The sequence below is a fragment of the Diabrotica virgifera genome, chromosome 4, assembly GCF_917563875.1.
Source record: "Diabrotica virgifera virgifera chromosome 4, PGI_DIABVI_V3a".
Classification (NCBI taxonomy): domain Eukaryota; kingdom Metazoa; phylum Arthropoda; class Insecta; order Coleoptera; family Chrysomelidae; genus Diabrotica; species Diabrotica virgifera.
The window spans coordinates 61273908-61298291 of record NC_065446.1 but is presented as its reverse complement, the minus strand read 5'-3'; the positions used below and the strand labels follow the sequence as shown (position 1 = coordinate 61298291).

General features: G+C 31.6%; 1 protein-coding gene across 3 annotated transcripts in view; it reads left to right on the top strand.

The window, feature by feature from the left end:
• LOC114338036 (uncharacterized) overlaps positions 1 to 24384 on the top strand; it is a 32861-nt gene extending 8477 nt beyond the window's left edge. For 2 of the 3 annotated variants that reach the window (XM_028288628.2, XM_028288621.2), the window contains 2 exons: positions 11328 to 11489; positions 24148 to 24384. In XM_028288628.2, coding sequence (XP_028144429.1) covers positions 11328 to 11489; positions 24148 to 24182 — 197 coding nt within the window. In that variant the 3' untranslated portion in view covers positions 24183 to 24384. The remainder of the gene's footprint in view (positions 1 to 11327; positions 11490 to 24147) is intronic. The other variant, XM_050649162.1, reaches the window with a different exon arrangement.

Below are 24384 nucleotides of genomic sequence, written 5' to 3'. Positions count from 1 at the left end.
TAATAGTTAAGTTTTACTAGTGCAGTGACATAAAATACCAAGAACAGCAACTGTGAGTAAATTTTTAATATTAACTGCATCCAGACGATTTTTGTTAGGCTGATTGAAGTTAGATATCAGATACACAAGACTGAAAAGTAATTAGCTAGTAAAAACTCGCCTAGCGAAATAAAGAATTTTTAACAACAAAAGGCAGGGTCGGCCTGGGAAAAATGTTTTGGACAATAATTATATTTAACAAAATAACTTAGCAAATTTGAATATTTTAAATAAAATGTCACAACCAACATTTACAAATCAATCTTCATCCACCAACACTCACCCAGATAATAATTTAAATAATATGAATACCTCCAACACATCTTATGCAAGCACTGTCTCAAAAAATATCTACAAGTATCCTAACAAAGACCAGGCACTTATCTTCGGCTCCATTCAGGGAGCAAAACTTCAAGATTATCTTCTCCAATTGGGACCTCTGGTAAAACCAATAAACATAATTTTCTGTAGCAGAATTTCACACAACAGAATATGTGTTTATCTAACCAATAAATCACTGGTTGATGAGTTTTTAACTAATCATGGTCAAATTGTTGTCAATAATGAAGTCATCAAAGCAAGACGTCTAATTTCACCAGCAGACAGACTAGTATTATCGAATGTAAGCCCAACGATCCCACACGAAACTCTTGTAACCTTACTGGAAAATATTGGATTAAAATTAGTTTCTCCAATAAACTTTCTTAGAATAGGTGCATCAAATCCAGAATACCAACACATACTCAGCTTCAGAAGACAGGTGTATATCGCTCCTTCCCCAGATATTACCATACCCGAATTCTTAGAAATAACACATGATAATCTATCATATCATATCTTTTTAGCCCTAGACAGTCAAGGCTGCTTCACCTGTAAATTATCGGGTCATGTTGCATCCCAATGCCCTTCGGGCAATATTAACCCACATTCCCAACAATCATCACAACCCACACATAATGTTCCAATCTCGTCAATATCTCAACCGGATGAAACATCTCCTAATGACTTAAATTCCCACTCAATAAATAATATTCTACCCGAAAGTTCCTCAGTAGTAGAAAATTGTGCAAACGTCGCCAATACTGCTTTGATCACATCCAATCTGGTAACAAATCCAGATCACACTGCTCAATCTGAAAATATCCCAACCTCGGACAAAACTACTAAGTCAACAACTTCATCCGTAACAAAACGAACAGCTGAAGATATGACCCCAGCCACTCCAGAAGAACAAATGCCACCCAATACTTCTACCTTCTCTCTTCCCCAAATAGTCGTTCAGAAAAACAAAAAACCCAAATCTAATACATCAGATCCAGAAATAGAACTTACTGAATCTATTATAAACTATATCGACTCTCATTCTCCTCACTTCATAATCAACAGCCATCAGCTTAAACAGCTCCTAGAAAATACATACGGATCGAGGGATGTTCTTAGCATTGCGGAAGACTTCACAGAAGATATTCCAAAACTAATAGATATGTTAGAAGAACTACATCCTCACGCAAACACTAAGAAACTAAAAACTCGTGTCACAAGGCTAAAAAAGAAATTACTAAAGCAATCCCAAGATTTAAGTGATACCCAATCTGATATCTCAAATACATCTCAAGATACCCAATAAATACATTCGAGTCATTACTCCAGTGGAACTTAAATGGGTACTATACCCGTTTAAATATGCTACAGCATATCATAGCCCTCCATTCTCTGGACATATTGTGTCTACAAGAAACTCACTTCCGAGACGAAAATGTCCACAAAATGAGGGGATACAATGAATTCGTTAAAAACCGAAATGTACAAGTTGCGAGTGGCGGCGTAGCCATTTACGTCTCAAAGAATCTACAAGCAACACAAATTAGAATAAATACAAACCTAGAAGCGATAGCCGTAAAAATTAAAGCACAACTAAATTACACCATCTGCAACATATACATTCCTCCTGACCATTATTTAATTGAGGATGAACTGGAGTCTCTAGTTAATCAACTTCCAACTCCTTTCATTCTTCTAGGAGATTTTAATGCCCACAATTACTCCTGGGGTTCTCAAAAAACAGACAGAAGGGGACGAATTCTATCAAACATATTCAACACCATGAACATAAGTTTACTGAATGATGGCAGCAATACTAGATTCAATATAGCTACTGGCAATTCTTCTTGCATCGATCTTTCATTATGTAGCCCAACTATTAGTCCTTACCTTGAATGGAGAGTTATGGATGACTTACTAGGCAGTGACCACTTTCCTATAAAATTAACGAATTCAATTATAAAAGACAAAATATCAAACGGAGATAGTATCCATCAGAAATGGAAAATAAAGAAAGCCGACTGGAGCTCTTTCTCAAAAACCATTGAGAATAACACGTACAAAATTAATGAGTGGAAGGACGCAAATACAGCAGTAACTCAACTTAACGAAATAATCATAAAAGCCGCTGAATTTTCAATAGGAAAAACAAAACATATCAAGAAATTTAAACCTGTGCCTTGGTGGAATGACGAATGTGCCGAAGCAATACAAAACAGCAAATCTGCTCTAAATAGATGTAGGAGGGAGAAAACCGCAACAAGTATAATTGAATACAAAAAACATAGGGCAAAAGCAAGATATATTACCAACAAAAGTAAAAAAGAGTCATGGAAGAAGTTCGTAGGAAGCATAAACAGAAACACTACAATATCATCGGCATGGAGGAAGATACAAGGTATTTATGGAAACAAAACTTACCATGTCATTAAAGCATTAGATTATGACGGCAAACGAATAAACCAAACAAAAGAAATAGGTGAAGCATTCGCAGACTATTATCATAAGCTTTCCATAAACAGAAATATAACTAATGATAACATTGCCCTCCCTACGGAATTCAAAGAGCTGGCAAACCTTAATTCTCTAAACAAGCCACTGACAAAAGAAGAAATGGAGGAATCTCTCTCATCACTAAAAGACAGTTCTTCTGGTCCCGATGACATCCCTCCAGTTTTTCTAAAAAATCTCCCAGAAACGGCGAAACAAATCCTGCTTAATATCTTTAATCACATGTGGAATAATAGTGACTTCCCCTTAATCTGGAAGAAAGCAACAATCATCCCCATACTTAAATCTAACAAATCTTCACTCTTGCCTGAATCTTACAGGCCAATCTCCCTAACCTGCTCCATGAGTAAATTGCTAGAAAAAATAATCAACAAGAGACTAATATGGTTTTTGGAAACTCACAAATTATTAATTCCCGAACAATCCGGATTTCGACCATCTAGAAGCACACTTGATAACATTATTGACCTAGAAAGTCATATTCACGAAGCATTTGCTACTAAAGATAAATGTCTAGCAATTTATTTTGACATTAATAAAGCCTTTGATTCTACATGCCATAAAATCATCCTAAATAAAATACATCACTGGGGATTGAAAGGCAATATAATAAATTTCATACGCAATTTTTTATCTCAAAGAGAATTCCAAGTCCGAATTTCTGGAACAACATCATCAACCAAGAAACAATTAAACGGCACACCACAAGGATCAATTCTCAGCCCAACTTTATTTTTAATTGCTATGAATGATGTCTTAAAAGATTTAAAGAAACCAGTTGTAGCCAGACTTTACGCAGATGACATGATCGTGTTTATCAAGGGAAGATGTCTTAGCACCATGGCTCAAAGCCTTCAGCAATGCATAACATCCTTCGAACGTTGGTCTATAATGTCTGGGTACAATTTCTCCCCAAACAAAACAAATTGCATATTATTCTCAAAAAGAAATATACCAGAGCAGCAGCGACCATCAATATTCCTATACAACCAGAAACTAAGCTATACTCCACACATAAATTTTCTGGGCATGATATTCGACGAACGTCTGTCGTGGAAAAATCATATTAAAACACTAACTCTTTCTTGTCAAAAGGGCTTAAATTTATTAAGATGCTTAGCAAACAAGTCTTGGGGATCTGATGGTCTAATGCTGCTAAAAATATACAGAAGCCTTATTCGATCGAAAATTGATTATGGATGTATTGCATACACATCTGCTCGTCCTTCAATATTAAAATGCTTAGATACTATACACAACACCGCAATAAGAATAATTCTAGGGGCTTACAGGACAACGCCTGTAGAAAGCCTATACTGCGAACTGGGCGAACCAGCTCTATCTTTCAGACGACAAATTCTTAGTTTATCCTATGCCTCCAGAATAGCATCAATACCATCAATTCCTGCTCGCAAAAACACGTTCTGTAATCGTTTCAAATCAACTTTTCAACATAGCACCTCTCCACCACCCTTTTATATTAGAATTCACCGGTATATATCAACGTTAAATCTCCAAAATTTCCCCAGAACGTGGTTAATGAATGAACACAGCATTCCTCAATGGATTATCAGAACCCCACATGTAAACACCCAATTGACGAAATATAATAAATACGATACCAATCCACGTCTTATATATCAAAATTATAAACAAATAGTCGCAAAATATAAAAATTATACCCACTTATTCACTGATTCGTCCAAGTCTTCCCAAGGTGTAGGAGCAGCAGTATACATAAACAATGAAACCAAATATTTATTTAAGCTTCCCAGCTCCTACAGCATCTTAAATGGTAAACTTTATGCCATATTACAAGCGTTGAAGCACATTTCCAATGCACAAACCAAACACTCCTTAATAATATCTGACTCACTCAATTCATTGAGACTCATACAACAAACCTTTACGAAAAATCCAATAGTCATATTAATCAAAGAAATATTACACAGTCTGCATCAAACAGACTCAAAAATAGTTTTTCTATGGGTTCCCTCTCATTCTGGAATCGAGGGAAATGAAAACGCTGATCGTTGGGCTTACACAGCTGCGCAATTACCAACATTGGCAGAACAATCAATTCCAGCCGCAGATACAAAACAATTACTAAAATCAATGACTCTCAATTTATGGAGTGAAAAATGGAAAACATCCACGAGCAAGTTAAGAGACGTTAAAGAAGATACTGGTCCATGGAATCCACATACAACCAACAGATCGAACCAAGTCATCTTATCTCGTCTTCGGTTAGGACACTGTAAACTTACTCATGAGCATCTCATTACACATACCGAAGCACCAAAATGCAGAAGATGTAATATACCAGTATCAGTAAAACATGTGCTAACAGAATGTGATGAATTCGCCACTTACAAACAATCTATATCTGGTTATTCAAACAATATGAAAGACATTCTTAACCTGCAAACCGACTGTAAACCTCTTATCCAATTCCTTAATAAATGTAACCTAGTAAGTAAGATTTAATTGTACACAATTTCATACTTTTGTAAACTTATTAATTGTATTCTCGTTACCCCGCTGATGACCTTCGTGGTTAATGCGGTTATTTCTAAATAAAAAAAAAATATAAATAAATATGAAAATATACATATTTAAAATGAAGAAAATAAGTAACGAAACAAACTGTCAGGAAGAAGGGAAAAATGTACATATTAAATAATATCTAAAACTTAAAAAAAATTGATTTGTTTTCCATATCAGTTTTTGTTTATTTTTGTATTATTTTACTTAATTTGTATTATTACTTACATGGTTTATGGTGAATAAACACAAGTTTTTGTCTTTTTAAATGTTTTTCTATTATTATATATTAAAACCTGCTATTTTGGTCTTAAAAATCTCCATAAATATTATTTTTTATGCTTTTTGTTATAGTTTGTGTTATGCGTTAAGCGTGTTAAGTTCATGATATTTGTGCAAATTGTGTTAGGTCCATGTAAGAAAAAGATTATGATTGTTTTTTATAATACTTATACGGTTTGTTTATATTTTTTATTGATTATGTAATTGAGAGAAATAAATATTTAATTGATCAAAAGTATTTAAAAGAATTTTGAAGGGTACGCTCTTGTAAAAACTCTAAAAGTATAACTTAAACATATTATTTCAAACTTTAAACGCGTTTATCTCAAAACTGAGCACAGATTTTATAGTACTTTTTTATTTCTTAAGCACTCCCTATACCCAGCTGCTTTTATTTGTAAGTTATTCGTAGTTCTTTAAGCCAAACATCAATTGCAACAAAAATTACGTGAAATGTTATTAGGTGTGCCGTGAAAATATTCAATCAGAAATAATTTTTTGAAAATAAACACATATTAATCACGGCTGACCCTGAATTCAAAATACCTACGTAGTTAAAATTGTTGGTGTGTTTAATATTAAGAAAAACATACAATATTTTATCTAGTTGGCTATGACTTTGACACTAATATGCTTAAACATTATACTATTTTTAAAGTTCCAGTTGCTTTGCTACCATTACTAATATGAATTTTTCTAATAAGGAACTGATTCAGATGTTTTTTTGTTCCAGGAGGGTATAACAAATAAAAATGTGCTACTAGCAATAAGAGTTTATCATCAGCAATTCCATGATAGATGACAACCAAAAAGAGAATATTTTCAAAATTTACTAGAGCATTTTCAACGAACTGGACATTTAGATTACGAGAAATCCGATCGAACAAAAATACTATTGTAAATGATTAAAACGAATTAAATGTTAGTGTCACTGAAAATCTGCATATTAGTATGAACGTTCTCGTAATCTAAATGCCTAGTACATACGTCGAAACTGTTCTAGTAAACTTTGTAAAGTTTCTCTTCTTGGCTGTCGTCTATCAGAGAGTTGCAGATGATAAACTCTTATTGCTAGTAGTACATTTTTATACTCTGCTAGAATAAGAACTTTACTAATCAATTCCCCATTACAAAAATTTATATTAGTAATGGGAACAAAGCAACTGGAACTATAAACATAATATTTAAGTCTAATGTTTAGTCAAGTTTAGTGTCAAAGCCCTAGCCAACAAGGTAGAATGAAAAGGAAGAAGAAGAAAATATAAACAAAAAATAGAAGAAGCAAATTATAGAACAAACACGAACATTCCAATACTTAGGAGTAGAATTAGAAGACAACTGAAGACATGAAACAGAAATTAATAATAGAATTCGAAAAACGATGAACCTATACCATACAATGAGCAATAAATTCATAAATAAAAAAGAAATAACACGAAAAACAAAAATTTATGTGTCCAAGTCAATATATAGACCTGTATTAACCTTTGATTGCGAGTCATGGGTACTATCAGAACGACAAAAGAGTAAAATACAGGCAGTAGAAATGAAATACCTTAGACGAGCTCGAGGAGTTACCAAAAGGGATAGACTACGGAACACGCATATAAAAGAAGATTTGGAAAGAGAGTAAACGATAGAATTTATATAGAGAAGGCAACTCAGTTGGTGGGGTCATCTTGAGAGAACGGATCAGACAAAACTGGTGAAAGAAATTTGGCAGGTAAAAACGCAAAGAAGAAAGAAGAAAGGTAGACCAAGAAAAACAACGGATAGAACACTAGGCAAAATATTCGATAAAAGGGGAAAAACTTGGATATAAGCAAGGATGCTGGCCAGAAATAAGCAGGAATGGGTCAAATTTGTACATAATATAAATTTATAGCAGTTATTAGTTAAACTTAATATTAAGTTGTTTTTGTATTTTATTATACGCTGTGTCTAGGTACACGCTAACGTGTACGCAAATAAAAAAGTTAGGTACAGGCGAAACGTCATCAATTCAGTGACGTCAGTATTTAGCGTGAACTGTTACTGGTTTTCTGCATACACGCTAACTTGAGCCGCGTGTATGCTGTGGTAAGTATATACCGCAGAGTATCAGAGTGTTGGAATTTGTCTAATCGCGTTGTGTTCATATTTTAATATTGATTAGTATAGTTTCTTATTTTTTATTTGTTTAGTGTTTTTTTTTTAATTAACTATGGAATATGGACAATTATTTAGTTCTTTTAATGAGTTTAACATTATTTGAAAACAGTATGAAAAAGAGACAAAAATTCATGGTTAACGGTAGCAGAAGTATTAAGATAAAAGATACAGGGCGATTGATTAGTGTGATAAAGCTCAGTAGACCCGCTATAGTAATAGATAGCAATAAAAGTTAATAATAAAAATTGTAGCAAACTTTGAGCTTCATATTACAAAATTAGTTAAAATGTTACAGGGTGTTCGATAACATAGTGGCAGACCAAGATTATGTTTTTTTAAATGGAACACCCTATATTTTATTTTATGTTCGAAATCTTCTTAACTTCCCCATCACAAAAATATAAGGTTTATTATGTTATATAGAGTATTTACAAAGTTATAACATATTTTCTATGAAAATCGTAACAAGTTCAATTCCCTGTATAAATAGAAATAATTACAACAGCATTGGTTTATAATTTATAAACTGGTATAATTAACTGTAGTAAACAAATCTTTAACATTATTTTGTACATTTCATGTCAACTAAAATTTATTTCGCTAACGTGAATATAATACTTTTATATACACATTGATTTATTACATTATTAGTGCAGTCACTGAAGGTTTTCACCTCCGATTTTGTTGAACCTCCATCGATTTTCATAAAAATTGGTGAGTAATTAGAGGATACCTCAAGGAATCAAGGTGACATGATGCCAACTTGCGCTTTTACCCTGGGGGTGGATGCCACCCCTTCTCGGTGGTGAAAATTATTTTATTAAAAATGATACCATAAGTCGATAGAGGGACAAATTATAAGCAAAATTTGTTATATAAAGTTATTAAAATAAATCAACCCTTTTTGAAATATTAACGACCAAAAATTTTGTTTTCGTAAAAAAATGCATGTTTTAAATCGGTTTTTCACGTATAAATCAAAAATATAAGCTTTTAAAAAAGTTATTATTACTGAAATTGAAGATAATAAAAAACTGAATACATTTCTCACATAACGAATTAAACTAATGTTAGTTCAAAGTGAGTTATTGGCAATTGAATGTGTATTTTTTTCGACGAGTACTCAAATCTAAGTATTCAAGCTTAAATAACGGGAAACGACGCAATGTATAAAATATTCCTGCTAAACATTTGGCAAAGTACTTCGGAATACCTATCAAATGAGCTTCAGGACAAGGTAATAGCGTCGAAATTAAGCAAGTTGTGATGAAAATTAAAGAACCGTTTCGAATTTTTTAGGAAAAAGTGAAAAATAAAACATACGCCATTTCCACAAAAATTAAAATTTATAGTAATCTTTACAAGAACTTCTTTATATTAGCATAAGTAATATTATCGATAATTTTGACTGGTTTAGAATGCATATTTTTGAAAAGAAGTCATAATTTTAAAAAATCATAATTTTTAAAATTATTGTAATTCTCACATTCTTTTGATAATAACTCCAAAAATACTCAATATACGTAAAAAATTGTACACAATTAAATGTAGATTTTTCTGTACCAAATATTCTACCTGCTTTACTATTTCTATAGGGTAAAGAATAACCGAGATAGAAACGTTTAAATCTTAAATTTTGCTGTGGGAACCATGCAATCGGGGCCATTTAACCTTTTTTTTTTAAGTAAGGGGTTGAAAAGATTAGGTTCAACGTGGTTAAATAGCACTTAGAATTGGCTTTCAAACAGTTTTTAGATGAATCACATATCGTAAAAATCAACGGAGTTATTAAAAAAACACCATTTTTTGGAAAAATTTTTAAAAGATAAATTTTGAAAAAAAATTTTGGAGCATAAATTTTAACGCTATCAACATGTTCGGGGGCTCATTTGATAGATATTTTTAAGTACTTTGACAAATTAATGTTTAATATGTTTATGTTATAAAATGCATCAATTTCCTGTTATTTCAGCTTGAATACTTAGAGTTTTTTACTCGCCGAAAAAAATATATATTCAATTACCTATTACTCACTTTTATTTATCGTTGAAAATTTACATTGTAAGGCTTTTCTAGTAAGGGGTTTATTTGATTTTTTATTAGCTTCATTTTTGACAATAATAACTTTTTTGTAAAAACTTACAGTTTTTGAGTTATTGATGAAAAATCGGTTAAAAACATGCATCTTTCTCAAGAAAAATAAAATTTTTGATCTTTAATAACTCAAAAAGTTTTGATTTATTTTAATAACTTTATATAACAAATTTTGCTTAGAATTTGTCCCTCTATTGAATTATGGGGATATTTTCAATAAAATAATTTTCACCCTCGAGAAGGGGTGGCATCCACCCCCAGGGTAAAAGCGCAAGTTGGCACCATGTCACCTTTGTTCCTTGAGATATCCTCTAACCACTCACCTATTTTCATGCAAATCGATGGAGGTTCAACGAAATCGGAGGTAATAGCTCATATCCACCTTCAGTGACTCCACTAAGTTTGGAACATCTGAATAGTTCTGCTTCCCTTCTCCTCTCCTTAATAACAAATATTTTTCTATCAAACAATAAACATATCAAAATAGCGTGTACCAAAATATAAAGTCACTGCGTACGCTAAATAATGACGTCACTGGATTGATGAAGTTTAATTCGCGTGTACCTTACTTTTTTATTTGCGTACACGTTAGCGTGTATCTAGACACAGCGTTTATTATAATGTTACATAATGTAATGTATTGTCGCCTTACACCACTATGTGGTAACAAGGTTTTTTGAAAATATATAAATAGTTTGTCATAATATCAAAGTTTAAATTCGGCGTTTTTAGGCATATTAGGAATGACCCATATTTATTGCAGAATCTCAAAAACGAAATTTCATATTATAGTTTTTGATGGTTGGCTATATCAATGGGAATTCCATTGTGATCGGTCAATGGAAGTGATAAAATTTACTGACCTCATGAGAATCGAGAGAAATAGCAAAAATCTTGCACCTTCTATTTATTAGCAGCTTTATAGAAACTAACTTTATTTTTTGACTTTAAGACAAATTTTGGCTTTTGTTTATGGGGCATTCTGATCAAAAGATATCGTCAAGGTGATAGAAATGTTATTTAAAAAAAATATTTTATATGATAATTAAACTAGCCGGTCGATTTAATCGCTGTTTCTGAGAGAACTTTTTTTTTCTACGGCGCATATATTCTTGGTAAATCGATATATTCCGCATCCCTGTACGAGGGGTGGTTTTACGAAAAATCTCGAGGGTAGAACTGGCATACTTTTTTGTATCTTTATTAAACCCTTATATTTAGCATTCTCGGCAAAATCAAGCATAATAGTAGTTTTGAATATTTAAGTGGCATTTTACCATTTTAAACTATTTTAAAATAAAACTGAAATTATGTATATTTAAAGAAATTTATACTTAGTTCTATTTTTATAATAATTTAGTTTTTAACCTACATTTAAATTTTAGCGTCAACATGTAACGATAATGACTTAAAACCTGACCCCAAGAATTGCAAGAGTTTTTATTTTTGTGAAAATAACCAATGGTATGGCCCTCAGGACTGTCCTTCAGACCTATTTTGGAGTGACACCAAAAACGGATGTGTTAATTATACCGAATCAGACTGTGGTAAGTAACAATACTAATAAAAATATTTAAAATACTCTGGGATAATTAGCAAAATGTAAGGGAAAGTTATTTACCAGCAATTTTATTGCTGAAATCGAACCTTATGATTGTATATATTAATAATATAGGTATGAAAAGATAGTGTATATAGTGTTCTACTTTTTTTATAAACAAAGTGGCGCCCGAAAATCGTTTTTTTTTTCAATTTTTGCTCTATAACTCCAAAGATGTTAACTTTACACCAAAAACACTCAAATAAAAATTCACCGTAAATTCTGCATAGGAAAAGGTTTCTCACTATTTACTTTGACGAAAATTTTTCCCGGAAAATGCGGGTTTTTCCGAAAAAAAATTAATATTCAACTGAAATTTTAGATAAGTAAAATTTAGATAACAATTGTTCATCAATAATTAAATTTCTTGGTAATAGAAAAGATCCTTTCATATAGATTATAATTCTAGAAGCCGATCGAAATTTGATGAACAGTTTAGCAACAATTAAATTGTTAATTAAAAATTTACGGTCACTATAATAACCACAATAATTATGATACATAAGAATAACTATAATGTTTGTCTAAAAAGACACTGTACCTATCTAATGCACTTTACGGAATTGAATTTGGATTATTAAAGCGGCCTCACGAATATTTTAAAATTATAAACAATTTTTTGGCTTATAAACAGATAGAATATCTCGGGAAATATTAAATTAAATTAAATCATGAAAACGGTAATGGCAAAAGCTACAGGACGCTTCTTCTAAAGGAAAAAGGTTTAATTGGAATGAGTGGCAATTTATGGCAAAGATATAAAAAATAGGATCATATTTCTCAAACCATCACCATTTTATTTTTGTCCTCTTTCTCCACATCAATTTTCATATCTTTAAAATACTAATAATATATATTATTATAATAAAAACTATCGATATTACCAGTGAAAATTGCCAAAAATAGCAAAATTCCAATCAAAAATGACGGAATGGGACGTTTCGGCGTCGCCGTTTCGGCGTGGCCATTTCGGCGTGGCCGTTTGGGCGTAGAGCCGTTTCGGCGTAGGCCGTTTCGGCGTAGGCCGTTTCGGCGTCGGCCATTTCGGCGTCAGAAATTTTATTTTAGTTGACTAAATACCTACATTGAGGTTTATTGGTCAGGCAATTTTTTGGAAAAAAATCTTTTAATATAGTTATTTAAATACATTGGAGTTCATTGGTCACACAATTTTAACATTAATGGTCAAGTAGAAAAATAAACTAAATATATTTCTTTGATAAACATTTTGTTATATTTTATTCTGCAAATACCTATATTGGATTTTTTATTAATGCATATTAATAATAATTGCTGTTCTCTTAATTGTCCCAGAGCTAATTAGATGATAACTGACATTTTTCAACTTTAATTAGACATACATTATATGGTATATAGACGGAGAATTTTAATATTGTTAAAATATCTTTTTTAAGCAAAAATATTTGCAGAATGTATATTTTTAAAAAAAATTAAATTATACAATATTTTCTTGAAAGGAATCTGCTTTTAAAATATTTACCATTAGTTAGTATAATAATAGTTATCCCTATATTTATTGCAGTTTCTTCGAAAATTTAAATACAAAATTCTATAAATCACATAATAATGTTATTAACATTTCCTCGAAAACTAAATTACCTGTTAATTCCAAATGACATTATCATGTATCAATTAGTTGTTGATTTCAAAAATTACATTATAATGTCATTAACGAGAGATGCAAGTTATTTGTTGATTTTAAATATTCGAAAACTAAATTAGTTGTTGATTTCAAAAATTACATTATAATGTCATTAACGAGAGATGCAAGTAATTTGTTGATTTTTAATCTTAATTGAAATTTTAAGTAGGTACCTACCTATTATTGATTTGATTGGTTGGATTATTGAGGGTACAGCTATATAAACAGAGATCAGTTTAAGAGTTTATGTAGTGTCTTATAATATTTCATAGTAGTATTTATACGATATACAGACGAAGAATTTTTAAGCTATGGAACGAAAAATTTTATCGACCAGAGGAAGAGAGAAATTTACCACTGATGGTTTCATGTATGTTTTTGACGCTGTTAGTAAAAGCGATGAATCCCTAAAATTTTGGAGGTGTGAGAGGAAACAAACGTGGAAAGCAAGAATACATACAAGAGATGGTGAAGTCATCAAGAAAGTAAATGTTCACACTCACGACTCCTCGGCGATGGACGTGGAAGTAGCACAAGTTGTTACAAAAATGAAAAAGCGTGCTACAGAAACAAACGAAGGGACAATAGTGGTAATCAATGAGTGCCTGAGAAATACAAGTCAAGCTTGTCATGGTCGGCTCCCAAACACTGGCGCGATGAGAAAATTCATCAGACGAAAACGTAACGAAGTTCATGCAGCCCCATCAAATCCGACAACTGTTGAAGAGTTAGTAATTCCCGAGTCTTATCGTGTTTACACGTTACAAGATGGTGTAGAAGAAAATTTTTTATTAGCAGATGATGGAGAAGGATTGCAAAGAATTTTGATTTTCGGGAGAGAATCGTGGCTGCAACATCTACAGACCTCAGATGTGTGGTATGGTGACGGTACATTTGCTATAGCACCATCTCTATTTTTACAAGTATACACAGTTATGGCCACAAAATATAATGGAGTCCATCCAATATTTTATGCCATGCTGCCGAATAAAACAAGATCCACATATACCCGTATGTTTGAATTGATCAGACAAATTGTACCAAATTTGCAACCCAGAGCAATCCATTGCGATTTCGAACAGGCGGCATTTAAGGCAATGGAAGATTGTTTTCCAGGCGTCGACATCAATGGATGTTTTTTCCATTTGGCACAAAATATGAAGAAACAAGTGGCTGCTATGGGATATACGAGAGAGTATAATGCTGATCCACAATTCGCTTTAAATTGCAGAATGTTGACAGCATTAGCATTTGTTCCTATCGAACATTTAGATGATGCCTTTGCCGTTCTAGCGGAAGCTCTACCTGCTGAACACCAACCACTTGTAGACTGGTTTGAAGACTACTATATTGGACGTATGAACAGAAGAGGAAATGGCAGAAGACCAAGTTTATTTCCCCAAAGGATGTGGAACCTCTACCAGAGAACTCTGGATGGAGAAGACCGGACAAATAATCACGCTGAGGCCGCCCATAGAAGACTCAAGATGGAATTGGGAGCAGATCATCCAACCATATGGAAATTTATAGATGGCCTGCGTCAGGTGCAGAAAGGTCGAGATGTCTATTTCGAGCAACTTGTGGCAGGTAATCTCCCACCATTGAAATTAAGAAAATACAGAGACGCAGATGATCGCATTTCACGGCTTGTGGGAAATTTTGATGCAAACGGGGATGTTTTAGAATTTTTAAGAGGACTAGCACATAATTATAATATGTAAGTAGGTACTTTATTTGAATTAATATTTCGTGAATAAGTTTTGTAGGTTAAATATAAATGTCTTGTATGTAAGTATAAATGTTTCAGAATTTTTAATTGGACTAGCACATATCTAATTATAACATGTAAATACTTTATTTTAATTAATATTTCGTGAATAAGTTTTGTAGGTTAAATATAAATGTTTTGTATGTAAATATAAATGTTTCAGGATTTTTAATTGGACTAGCACATATCTAATTATAACATGTAAATAATAACTAAAATAAAATATTCATTTTTCCAAAATCTTGTTTATTCATTTATTTATATATAATATCTACAGCTAGAAGCCAATTACAGATATTACATTAACTATGAGCTAAATAACAAGCACACACACATAAGTATAAAATTGACATATACAAATCTACCATTAATATTAAAATTTTGTGATCAATGGACTCCAATGTATCTATTTAAATAACTATATTAAAAGATTTTTTTCAAAATAATGTCTTACTAATAGACTCCAATGTAGGTATTTAGTCAACTAAAATAAAATCTCTGACGCCGAAATGGCCGACGCCGAAACGGCCTACGCCGAAACGGCTCTACGCCCAAACGGCCACGCCGAAATGGCCACGCCGAAACGGCGACGCCGAAATGTCCTAGACCCCAAAAATGAGGTTCGAGAAAATGTAATATCAAAATTCAAAATCGGTATACGTTAAAAAAATGGATTTTCTCGGCTTCCCATGGAGCAATTTTCTTCATTCTTTTTTTGTCCCCAAGTAATTCGAGTGGAGCCATCTAACTAAGTAAAATTTAATAAAAAAATTTGGTCTTGGTAAAAGGTATATTATTTTAAAATTCTACTAACTAAAATTCCATCTAACTAAGTTTTTTCCATTTGTAGACATTTTTTAGATAAACTTACTTTTAACGTTAAAAACACATACAGGGTGAGTCATAACTATAGGGACATAGACTAAGGACAGGTTATTTGTACCAAAATATAGCTATTGGGCCAAATATGTCTTAGTAAAATGTTGCTGAGAAAAAAGGTACAGGGTGTTAAAGTTAATTTTTGTTTTTGGTTTTTTGCTAATAGTTTCCCAGTATATTTATAAATTGCTATCAAAATTGGCACAGAGGCATAGTCTTAGACAGTAAATAGTATTTTATCTACAATTTTAGGTTTTGTCATAGAGGGCGCCACGTGGATCATTCCTGATGATCAAATTGAATCTAAACTTTTTCTGATGAAACTTTTTAGTAATTTTTATTAGAAAATATGACGCAAACATCATTTTTACGTAAAATTGGTACTCTTGTTTAAACATGATAGTTTCAACCGTTTTCGATAAAAACGCAGTCGAACTGCTTAGAGTCTTAAAAAAGGATTTCAAATATTATTTCATTTATGAAAAGTATGCTTTGGACTGTCAGATAATTGTTGTTGGTAAATGTCATTTGTTCAGAGTAAATTATTTTGATGTGACAGTGTAGTGTAGTGTTGCATTTTTTAAAAGTAATCATTACTTTCTTGATTGAAATGCCTCGTCACAATCATTTCAGTTGCAACTTTGTTTATTAGTTTGGTATTTGATATCCCCTTCTGAGTTCCTTAAATCTTCAATTGCGTTTTTATCGAAAACGGTTGAAATTATCATGTTTAAACAAGAGTACCAATTTTACGTAAAAATGATGTTTACGTCATATTTTCTAATAAAAATTACTAAAAAGTTTTATCAGAAAAAGTTTAGAATCAATTTGGTCATCAGGAATGATCAACGTGGCGCCCTCTATGGCAAAACGTAAAATTGTAGATAAAATACTATTTCTTGTCTAAGATTATGCCTCTGTGCCAATTTTGATAGCAATTTATAAATATACAGGGAAACTATTAGCAAAAAACGAAAAACAAAAATTAACTTTAACACCCTGTATCTTTTTTCTCAGCAACATTTTATTAAGGCATATTTGGCCCAATAGCCATATTTTGGTCCAAATAACCTGTCCTTAGTCTACGTCCCTATAGTTATGACTCACCCTGTATTTTTTCATTTGAAATGTGTATAGTTATGTCAATAATCTTTATTTAAACAAATTAAAAAAATTGTGTTATAATAAATAAATTAATTTATTATAGCAAAACAAAGGCAACTTTGACATTTAATAATGCCTTAGTTGGATTGCTCTAGGCGAGTTACTTGGGAACAAAAAAAGAATGAAGGAAATTGCTCCATGGGAACCCGAGAAAATGCATTACTGATTTTGAACTTTGGGATTACATTTTTTTCCAACCTAATTTTTGATTGGAATTTTGCTATTTTTGGCAATTTTCACTCGTAATATCGGTAGTTTTTATTATAATAATATCTGTTATGAGCATTTTAAAGATATGAAAATTGGTGTGGAGAAAGAGGACAAAAATAAAATGGTGATGGTTTGAAAATTATGATCCTATTGTTTATATCTATTCCATAAATGCCGGTCAACTGTGACCGGTTGTATCTCAGGAACCACTCATCCCAATAAAACGTTTTTTCTTTTAAAAGAGGTGTCCTGCAGTTTTTTTTTCAGTACCGTTTTCATAATTTAATTTAATTTAATTTAATATTTCCTGAGATATTCTATTTGTTTATAAGCCAAAAAATTGTTTATAATTTTAAAATATTCCTGAGGCCGCTTAAATAGTTCAATTTCAATTCTGTAGAGTACATTAGATAGTTACAGTATTTTTTTAAGCAAATATCATAGTTATTCTTATGTACCATAATTATTGTGGATATTATAGCGACCATAAATTATTAATTAAGAATTCAATTGTTGCTAAACTGTTTATTCAATTTCGATCTGCTTCTGTAATTATAATCTATACAAAAGGATATTTTATATTATTAAGTTATTTAATTATTGATGATTAATTCCCTGTCTAAAATTTTAGTAGAAAAATAAAAATTTTGTTGGAAAAACCCGCATTTTCTGGGGAAAATTTGCGTCAAAGTAAATTAGGAAAAACACGTCTCTATGTAGAATTTAATTACGGTGAATTTTATTAGAGTGTTTTTGGTGTAAAGTTAAAATATATGGAGTTATATAAATAAGTAGTACACTATCTGCGGACTTTGCATACCTATATTATTAATATATACAGTCATAAGATTCGATTCCAGCAATAAAATTGCTGGTAAATAACTTTTCCCAAAACGGCCTATTCTCCGATAATCTGTCCAGACTAAAATCATAATATACATATGATGTATATCATGATTAATATACGTACAATAAAATCTTAATATTCAAATATATACATATGATGCGATAAGCCTAAGATGAATGTGATGAACAGTATATGATCGCATTGATTAAAACTAAGAATAAGGCAACACAAAAGTGATTGCAAAACAGAGAAAAATTCTTGTGCGGTAGCACACCCATGCTACAGAACAGACAACAAATTTTATTTATCAAATGTCAAGATTTGCGATAATTATAACAAGAATAAAAGCAAAGTATTTCTCTAAATGTACCACTTAAAAAAGAACGAAAAGTAAATTAATCAAAAAACAGATACCTGCAAGCTAAACTACGTAAATATATTGCACTATTCTAAAATTTTAATAAGCGAAGAATATCTGATATTTGCTTCGATAATAAAACCCGTTGGCCCTAAAGACACATCGCACCTCCGTACAAATAGTGTCACAATTAAAAAAAAATAAAAGCTGTTTTATTGAACCAACATTTTAATAAAACTACAAAATCTGTTCTCAAAAAGTATTACGTGTTACGTTTATAGTTCAAGTATTTGTCGTTAGATGATACTACAGTAATTATATGATTAACCAAAATCAACGGTGCACCGAACAAAAACAGTGTCAGGTGATTACTTTATTCAAAACAATCTGCGTATGTGCTCAAGAAAAGTGACACATTTATCACGTATTTATCATTCTTTTTGCAAATTTTTTGTTTATTGTTGTTAATTGTATTTAACCTTCTGCAACTAACATAGGCTTTCTGAACATTAAAGCTAATATCGGGTCTCAGAGACCGATATAAAAATATGTTTCCATTGACACACTTTCAAGCGTAGGATTGTGTTTACTCCCTGAAGGAGTCAAATGATACCTATTTTTAAATTATTAAACGTCTTTAACATTAGCAAAGTACAAAAGAAAATAAAACAATCACATTACATCTTATTTGTCAAAAACAACCACAATATTTCCATTGCTGTTTTCTTGTACCTAGGTTCACTTTTCATTCCTGACAATTGGGTTACTAAATTATCAGCACTTGTTTGCACGGTCTTTCGTTAATCTAAATATTTTTTTCATCGAGTAGATCATGGGTCCAACATGGGTCCAACATGGGTCCAACATGGGTCTCTGAGACAAGATTTGCCGATAATTTCATAATTAGTTGACACTGAAGACTCAAACTTCAACACTAAAAACAGGCATCTAAATCAGGCAGCTACGGATGGCGGCTAAGATTCATAACGAACGATTTGAATATAATCGAAAAAATTCTAACTGGTCGGTCTCACAGACCCAATGTTAGCCACGGAAGGCAAAAGTTACATCATTAAAAAATATAAGTCGGTTAACCAGATAATAATAATGATATTATATTCGGTATTGCAAGAGCCACTTTTGATAAATAATATTTAGGGCCGGTTGTTCGAACGCTAATCAACAATGATCATTATCACATATTTAATTACTGTCACCAACTGTCAATGTCAACTTTGATTCGGTTGCTGAAATCATAATTATTGATTACAATTATGAAATTACTTAATCAATTATGTTAATAATTGTTATGTTAATTCATTAACTAATCTCATAATTATAATCAATTATGTTTTAAGCAACCCAATAAAAGTTGACATTGGCAGTAATTAAATATTTGATAGTGATCATTGTTGATTAGCATTCGAACAACCGACCCTTAGTCTACCCAATAATATGTATTATTTACATTATATTTTTGTGTGTGTTATATACGGGGTGTCTCTTAAGTTGCAAATATATTATGGAAAAATTTTTATTTTTAGTTTTACGAAAAAAGATATTTTCCACCAAAATTTCTGCATGGCCTAAAACCTATGATTCAACCATCAGATATCAAATTGTATCTATATTATACGAAATATGTCAAAAAATATAAATTTCGCTAAAAAGTAAAGTATCTTTATTTATTCACAATATTGAAAATTGTTATTATAAAATGTTTTTTGGAATAAAAAAATTATGTTTTAATATGTGCAATTTCATCTTTTTAATAACAAAAAATATTTGAAGATTTTTCTCAAATTACGGATACCAACATAATTTTCATTAATAAATCTTTTATTTTTAATTTGACGAAGAAAAGTTATTCTTCATAAAAAGCTCTTCATGGTCTAAGATTTAAGATGCAACCATCATATTATATCAAACTTTATTAATTTTATACGAGGTATAAAAAAATATTAATTCAGATCCAGAGCAAAGTATCTGTTTACTTCACAACATTTAAAATAGAATGATACAATTGCACATTAAAACATAGTTTTTCTATACAACTTTTCAAAATAGCAATTTTTCATATTATGAATTTAAATACGTAAATAAACAAAGTTTTCGTTATGATAATGCTCGCATTTTCAGCTTGTTTTTAATATTATTAACAGAATTAATACACTATTTTTTGGAATTTCAAAAAACTTAAATAGTTTTTTTTTTATTATTTATTTATTTAAAAGTGTTTTGCAATCTGTTGAGTGTCAACAATAAACAAAAGTAATTACATTGACTAAGGACAAGAAAGATTTTACCCACTGGTAAAATAAAAGTACAATTTTTATAAAGTTGTGTAGAAAGTAATTACATTTTATAACTACTAACTAATTAGTTTAAAAGTTTATTCTAAATGGTAAATCCAATGGTTTGAACCTCTTTAACCTACTCTGTTCTTGGGAATTGTCCAGGAGGTTAAGTGCAAACTGGTTTTCATAATCCTCCAACTTGGCAATGTATGCAGCGCTACGTTTTGTGATGACTTCTTGTACCATATCCGTTTTAAGGTCTCAATGAATAATTTTGTTGTTGATGTACCAAGGTGCATCAGTGATGGTTCTGAGGGTTTTTGATTGGAAGCGTTGGATGATTTCGATGTTGGAGTGACTGGCTGTTCCCCATAGTTCCAACCCATATGTCCAGATTGGCATAAGTATTGCCTTATAGAGCAGCAATTTATTATCCAGAGATAGTCTTGATGAACGTCCCATTAACCAATACATATTTCGGAGTTGGAGACCTAGTTGCTTTCTCTTGGTCCAGATATATTTCCTCCATGTGAGGCTTCTGTCCAAATGAATACCAAGATATTTTACCTCGTTGGCTGATGGTAATTGGTAATTGTTTAAAGTTACAGGAGGACAAGTTCCTCTTCGTGTTGTAAATGTAACATGAATAGATTTTCCTTCATTGACTTTAATTTTCCATTCCAAAAACCAAACGTGTACTCTGTCTAGATACGCTTAAAGGAGATGCGAGGCATAAATAGGGTATGTGTGTGAGGCTAGGATTGCAGTATCGGCGGCAAATGTTCCTAGCATCATTTCTTCTGTAGGTGGTCTCTCCTCTAGTGGTTCCTCAAGAGTTGGAGGTATATCTGCGGTAAACAAGAGATACAAGGTAGGTCCCAGCACGCTACCCTGTGGTACGCCAGCTTTGATAGAATAGAGTTTGGAAATTGCATCTTGGTATTTAATAAAGTAACACCTACCTGACAAATATGACTCAAGAAGGATGTAAAAGCTGTGCAGTAATATCCTTTTTAGCTTGTATAGGAGGCCTTCATGCCATACCTTGTCAAATACCTGCCTAACGTCAAGAAATGCCGCTGAACAGTACCTTTTGGCCTCAAAATCAGCATTTATATGTTTTACCACTCTCTGAACTTTTTGGATTGTTGACCGTGGTTGTGGGACCGAAATCCAAACTGGTGGTCTGGAATTAGATTTTTGATCCAGCGTTCGAGTTTTTTTACTAATAGTTTTTCGAAAACTTTAAACGTGATTGGCAAGAGGCTGATTGGCCTGTACGATGTAGTTTCCTCTTGAGGTTTCCCCGGTTTTAGAATGGTTATTATCTGAGACATTTTCCATTGATCAGGAAAGTAACCTAAGTTTAATATGGCATTGAATATTAACGTTATAAATTTTATGCATTTGATAGGTAATTCTTTCAACACTTTTCCACTGATCAAATCGTACCCTTGAGATTTTCTATCGTTTAAATTATTAATAGCTAAGAACTTCGGACGATTTAAATTTCGGAATAGGCAAACTCATTTGATATGGACTTTGAAGAAATGAGAATACGTCTACTTCCACAGGTGAATTCATTTCATTGGGAGTAAATACTTCGGAGAAATACTCTGCAAAACAACGTGCTTTCTCTTGTGCACTACGAGCCCATTCTTTGTCCGATTTTCTGATTGGAGGTGACGGTTTCTGGGGTTGTTTCAGTTTTCTCGTGGCTTTCCATAGCGAATAATCGCTATCTTTAATGAAATCTAAATTTTCCAAGTAGTACTGAAGTGATTGGTTTTTGAGATCTTCGAACAGCTTTTTTAATTCCCTTGATGCACTATTGAATCTACGCTTATCAGCAGGATCTCTGGTCTGTTGCCATCTTTTCCTCAATCTTCTCTTTAGCAAAATTTTTTCTTTGACAACTTGTGGGCAGTCATTTATTATCCATTTATTTTGTATTGTTGGTGTTGCTTGCCAGGCAGCTGATTGCTAAAATAGTTATTATACTAATTTTAATAGTTTTTGAATTAAACCCGGAAAAGTTCTAGCACAAATTTTGAATGTCGTTTTCTCGATACTTTGCTTTTTTGACTTATGACACTGTTTAAGCGGAGGTGCGACATGCGAAAAAAAGGGACGACAGTGCAGCCTCGTACGTTAGTAGAACAACAGGTGTTTTTCCATAAAATTTGCCTCATAAAATAAAATATGATAAATATGATATATTGGTGATAATATTATGAAAGTTTTGTTTGTACCAAATTTTAGGTAAATTTGTAGCATGTTCCTGATGAAATTAAAATAATAAATAAAATTAGACTCCTTTGAGTTTACAATACCAAAAGTAAAATACTCAGGAGAAAATTAATTTATTAGTATTAAAATTTTTACAATTATTATAAATGGGTAGATATTTATTTATTAAGTTATGATCCTTAACCTTTAACTACACGCATCAAGCTATAACATAAGTACACGCGTGGCGTACTTTGTGCGCACAAGAGGATACACTTAAAACAGGGGTTTTGTTTTTTATTTGAGAAATACTTTTAGTTGTTTGTTATAAACCTTATTCAGCATCGGCGAATGCATGAAGTTCCTTCTCAGTAAGTAAATTGGGATTTCTAACTGGAATATGATCCCTTGAAAAATAAAACAACTAATAAAAAAATTTTAAAAGTGATTTTTTACATGAAAAAAAGTATTTTTTATAAAGAAAACTATATTTTATGCCATAATGACTAAAAAACCAATTGAAAGATGTACTTATATTACCAAATAGAATCGTGGCACATTTTGTACATCACCGGAAACAACAAATGATAAACTGATACCTAATTACGATCTTCTCAGAACGCCGATTTTATCGAAACTAAAATCAATTGTAAAGCACATTCCAGTAATAGGTTAAATAGGTAAACAAGGTCAAATATTAAATTTTTAAACCTATTTGCAGCAGAATTTTTATATCTGGCGTACAAAATACGCCAGCGCGTGTAGTTAAAGGTTAAGGGGGTAGGCGCAAAATTTCAGCCCAACTGCTTTTTAAATGCCTTCATTTTTTCGCGTCCTGAGAAAAATATTAAGATTTTTGAAAAATTTAAACTCAGAATGAAAGATTACGTCATTACAGAGGGCCGAAAGTCCCTGAAAACTTATATAATATTTATTTTAATAAGCTAGAGGGGTGAAAAAAAATACTAAATTTAGTGTAATTTTTAATTTCAATTTAGGTTCTCGGTAATAATGTTATCTTTCATTCTGCGTTCAAATTTTTCGAAAATATTTATTAGTTTTCTCAGGATTAAAAAAAAAGCATTGGAGCCGAAATTTTGCGCATAAGCCCTTAGCAAATTTTAATGACGTAGAAAACTTGAAGTTAGCTTAACAAAATACTTCATTAATGAGAAATATTTTCTTTTAAGGTCAGACCACACCGGAGAATATAATATACTACTAAAATAAGTGAGGGAGCAACGAAGTAATATGAAAAAAATCAGGATTTTGTATGCAATATACTTGCAGATTAATTTTTTAGCCCAACAAACTTTGATTTATGTACTAATTGTTAATTAAAATGCTTCACTATAACAGATCATGTTCTTAAATTAATTTTGTAAAATATTTTATATACTTAATAAAACTCTTTAAATGAACTAAAA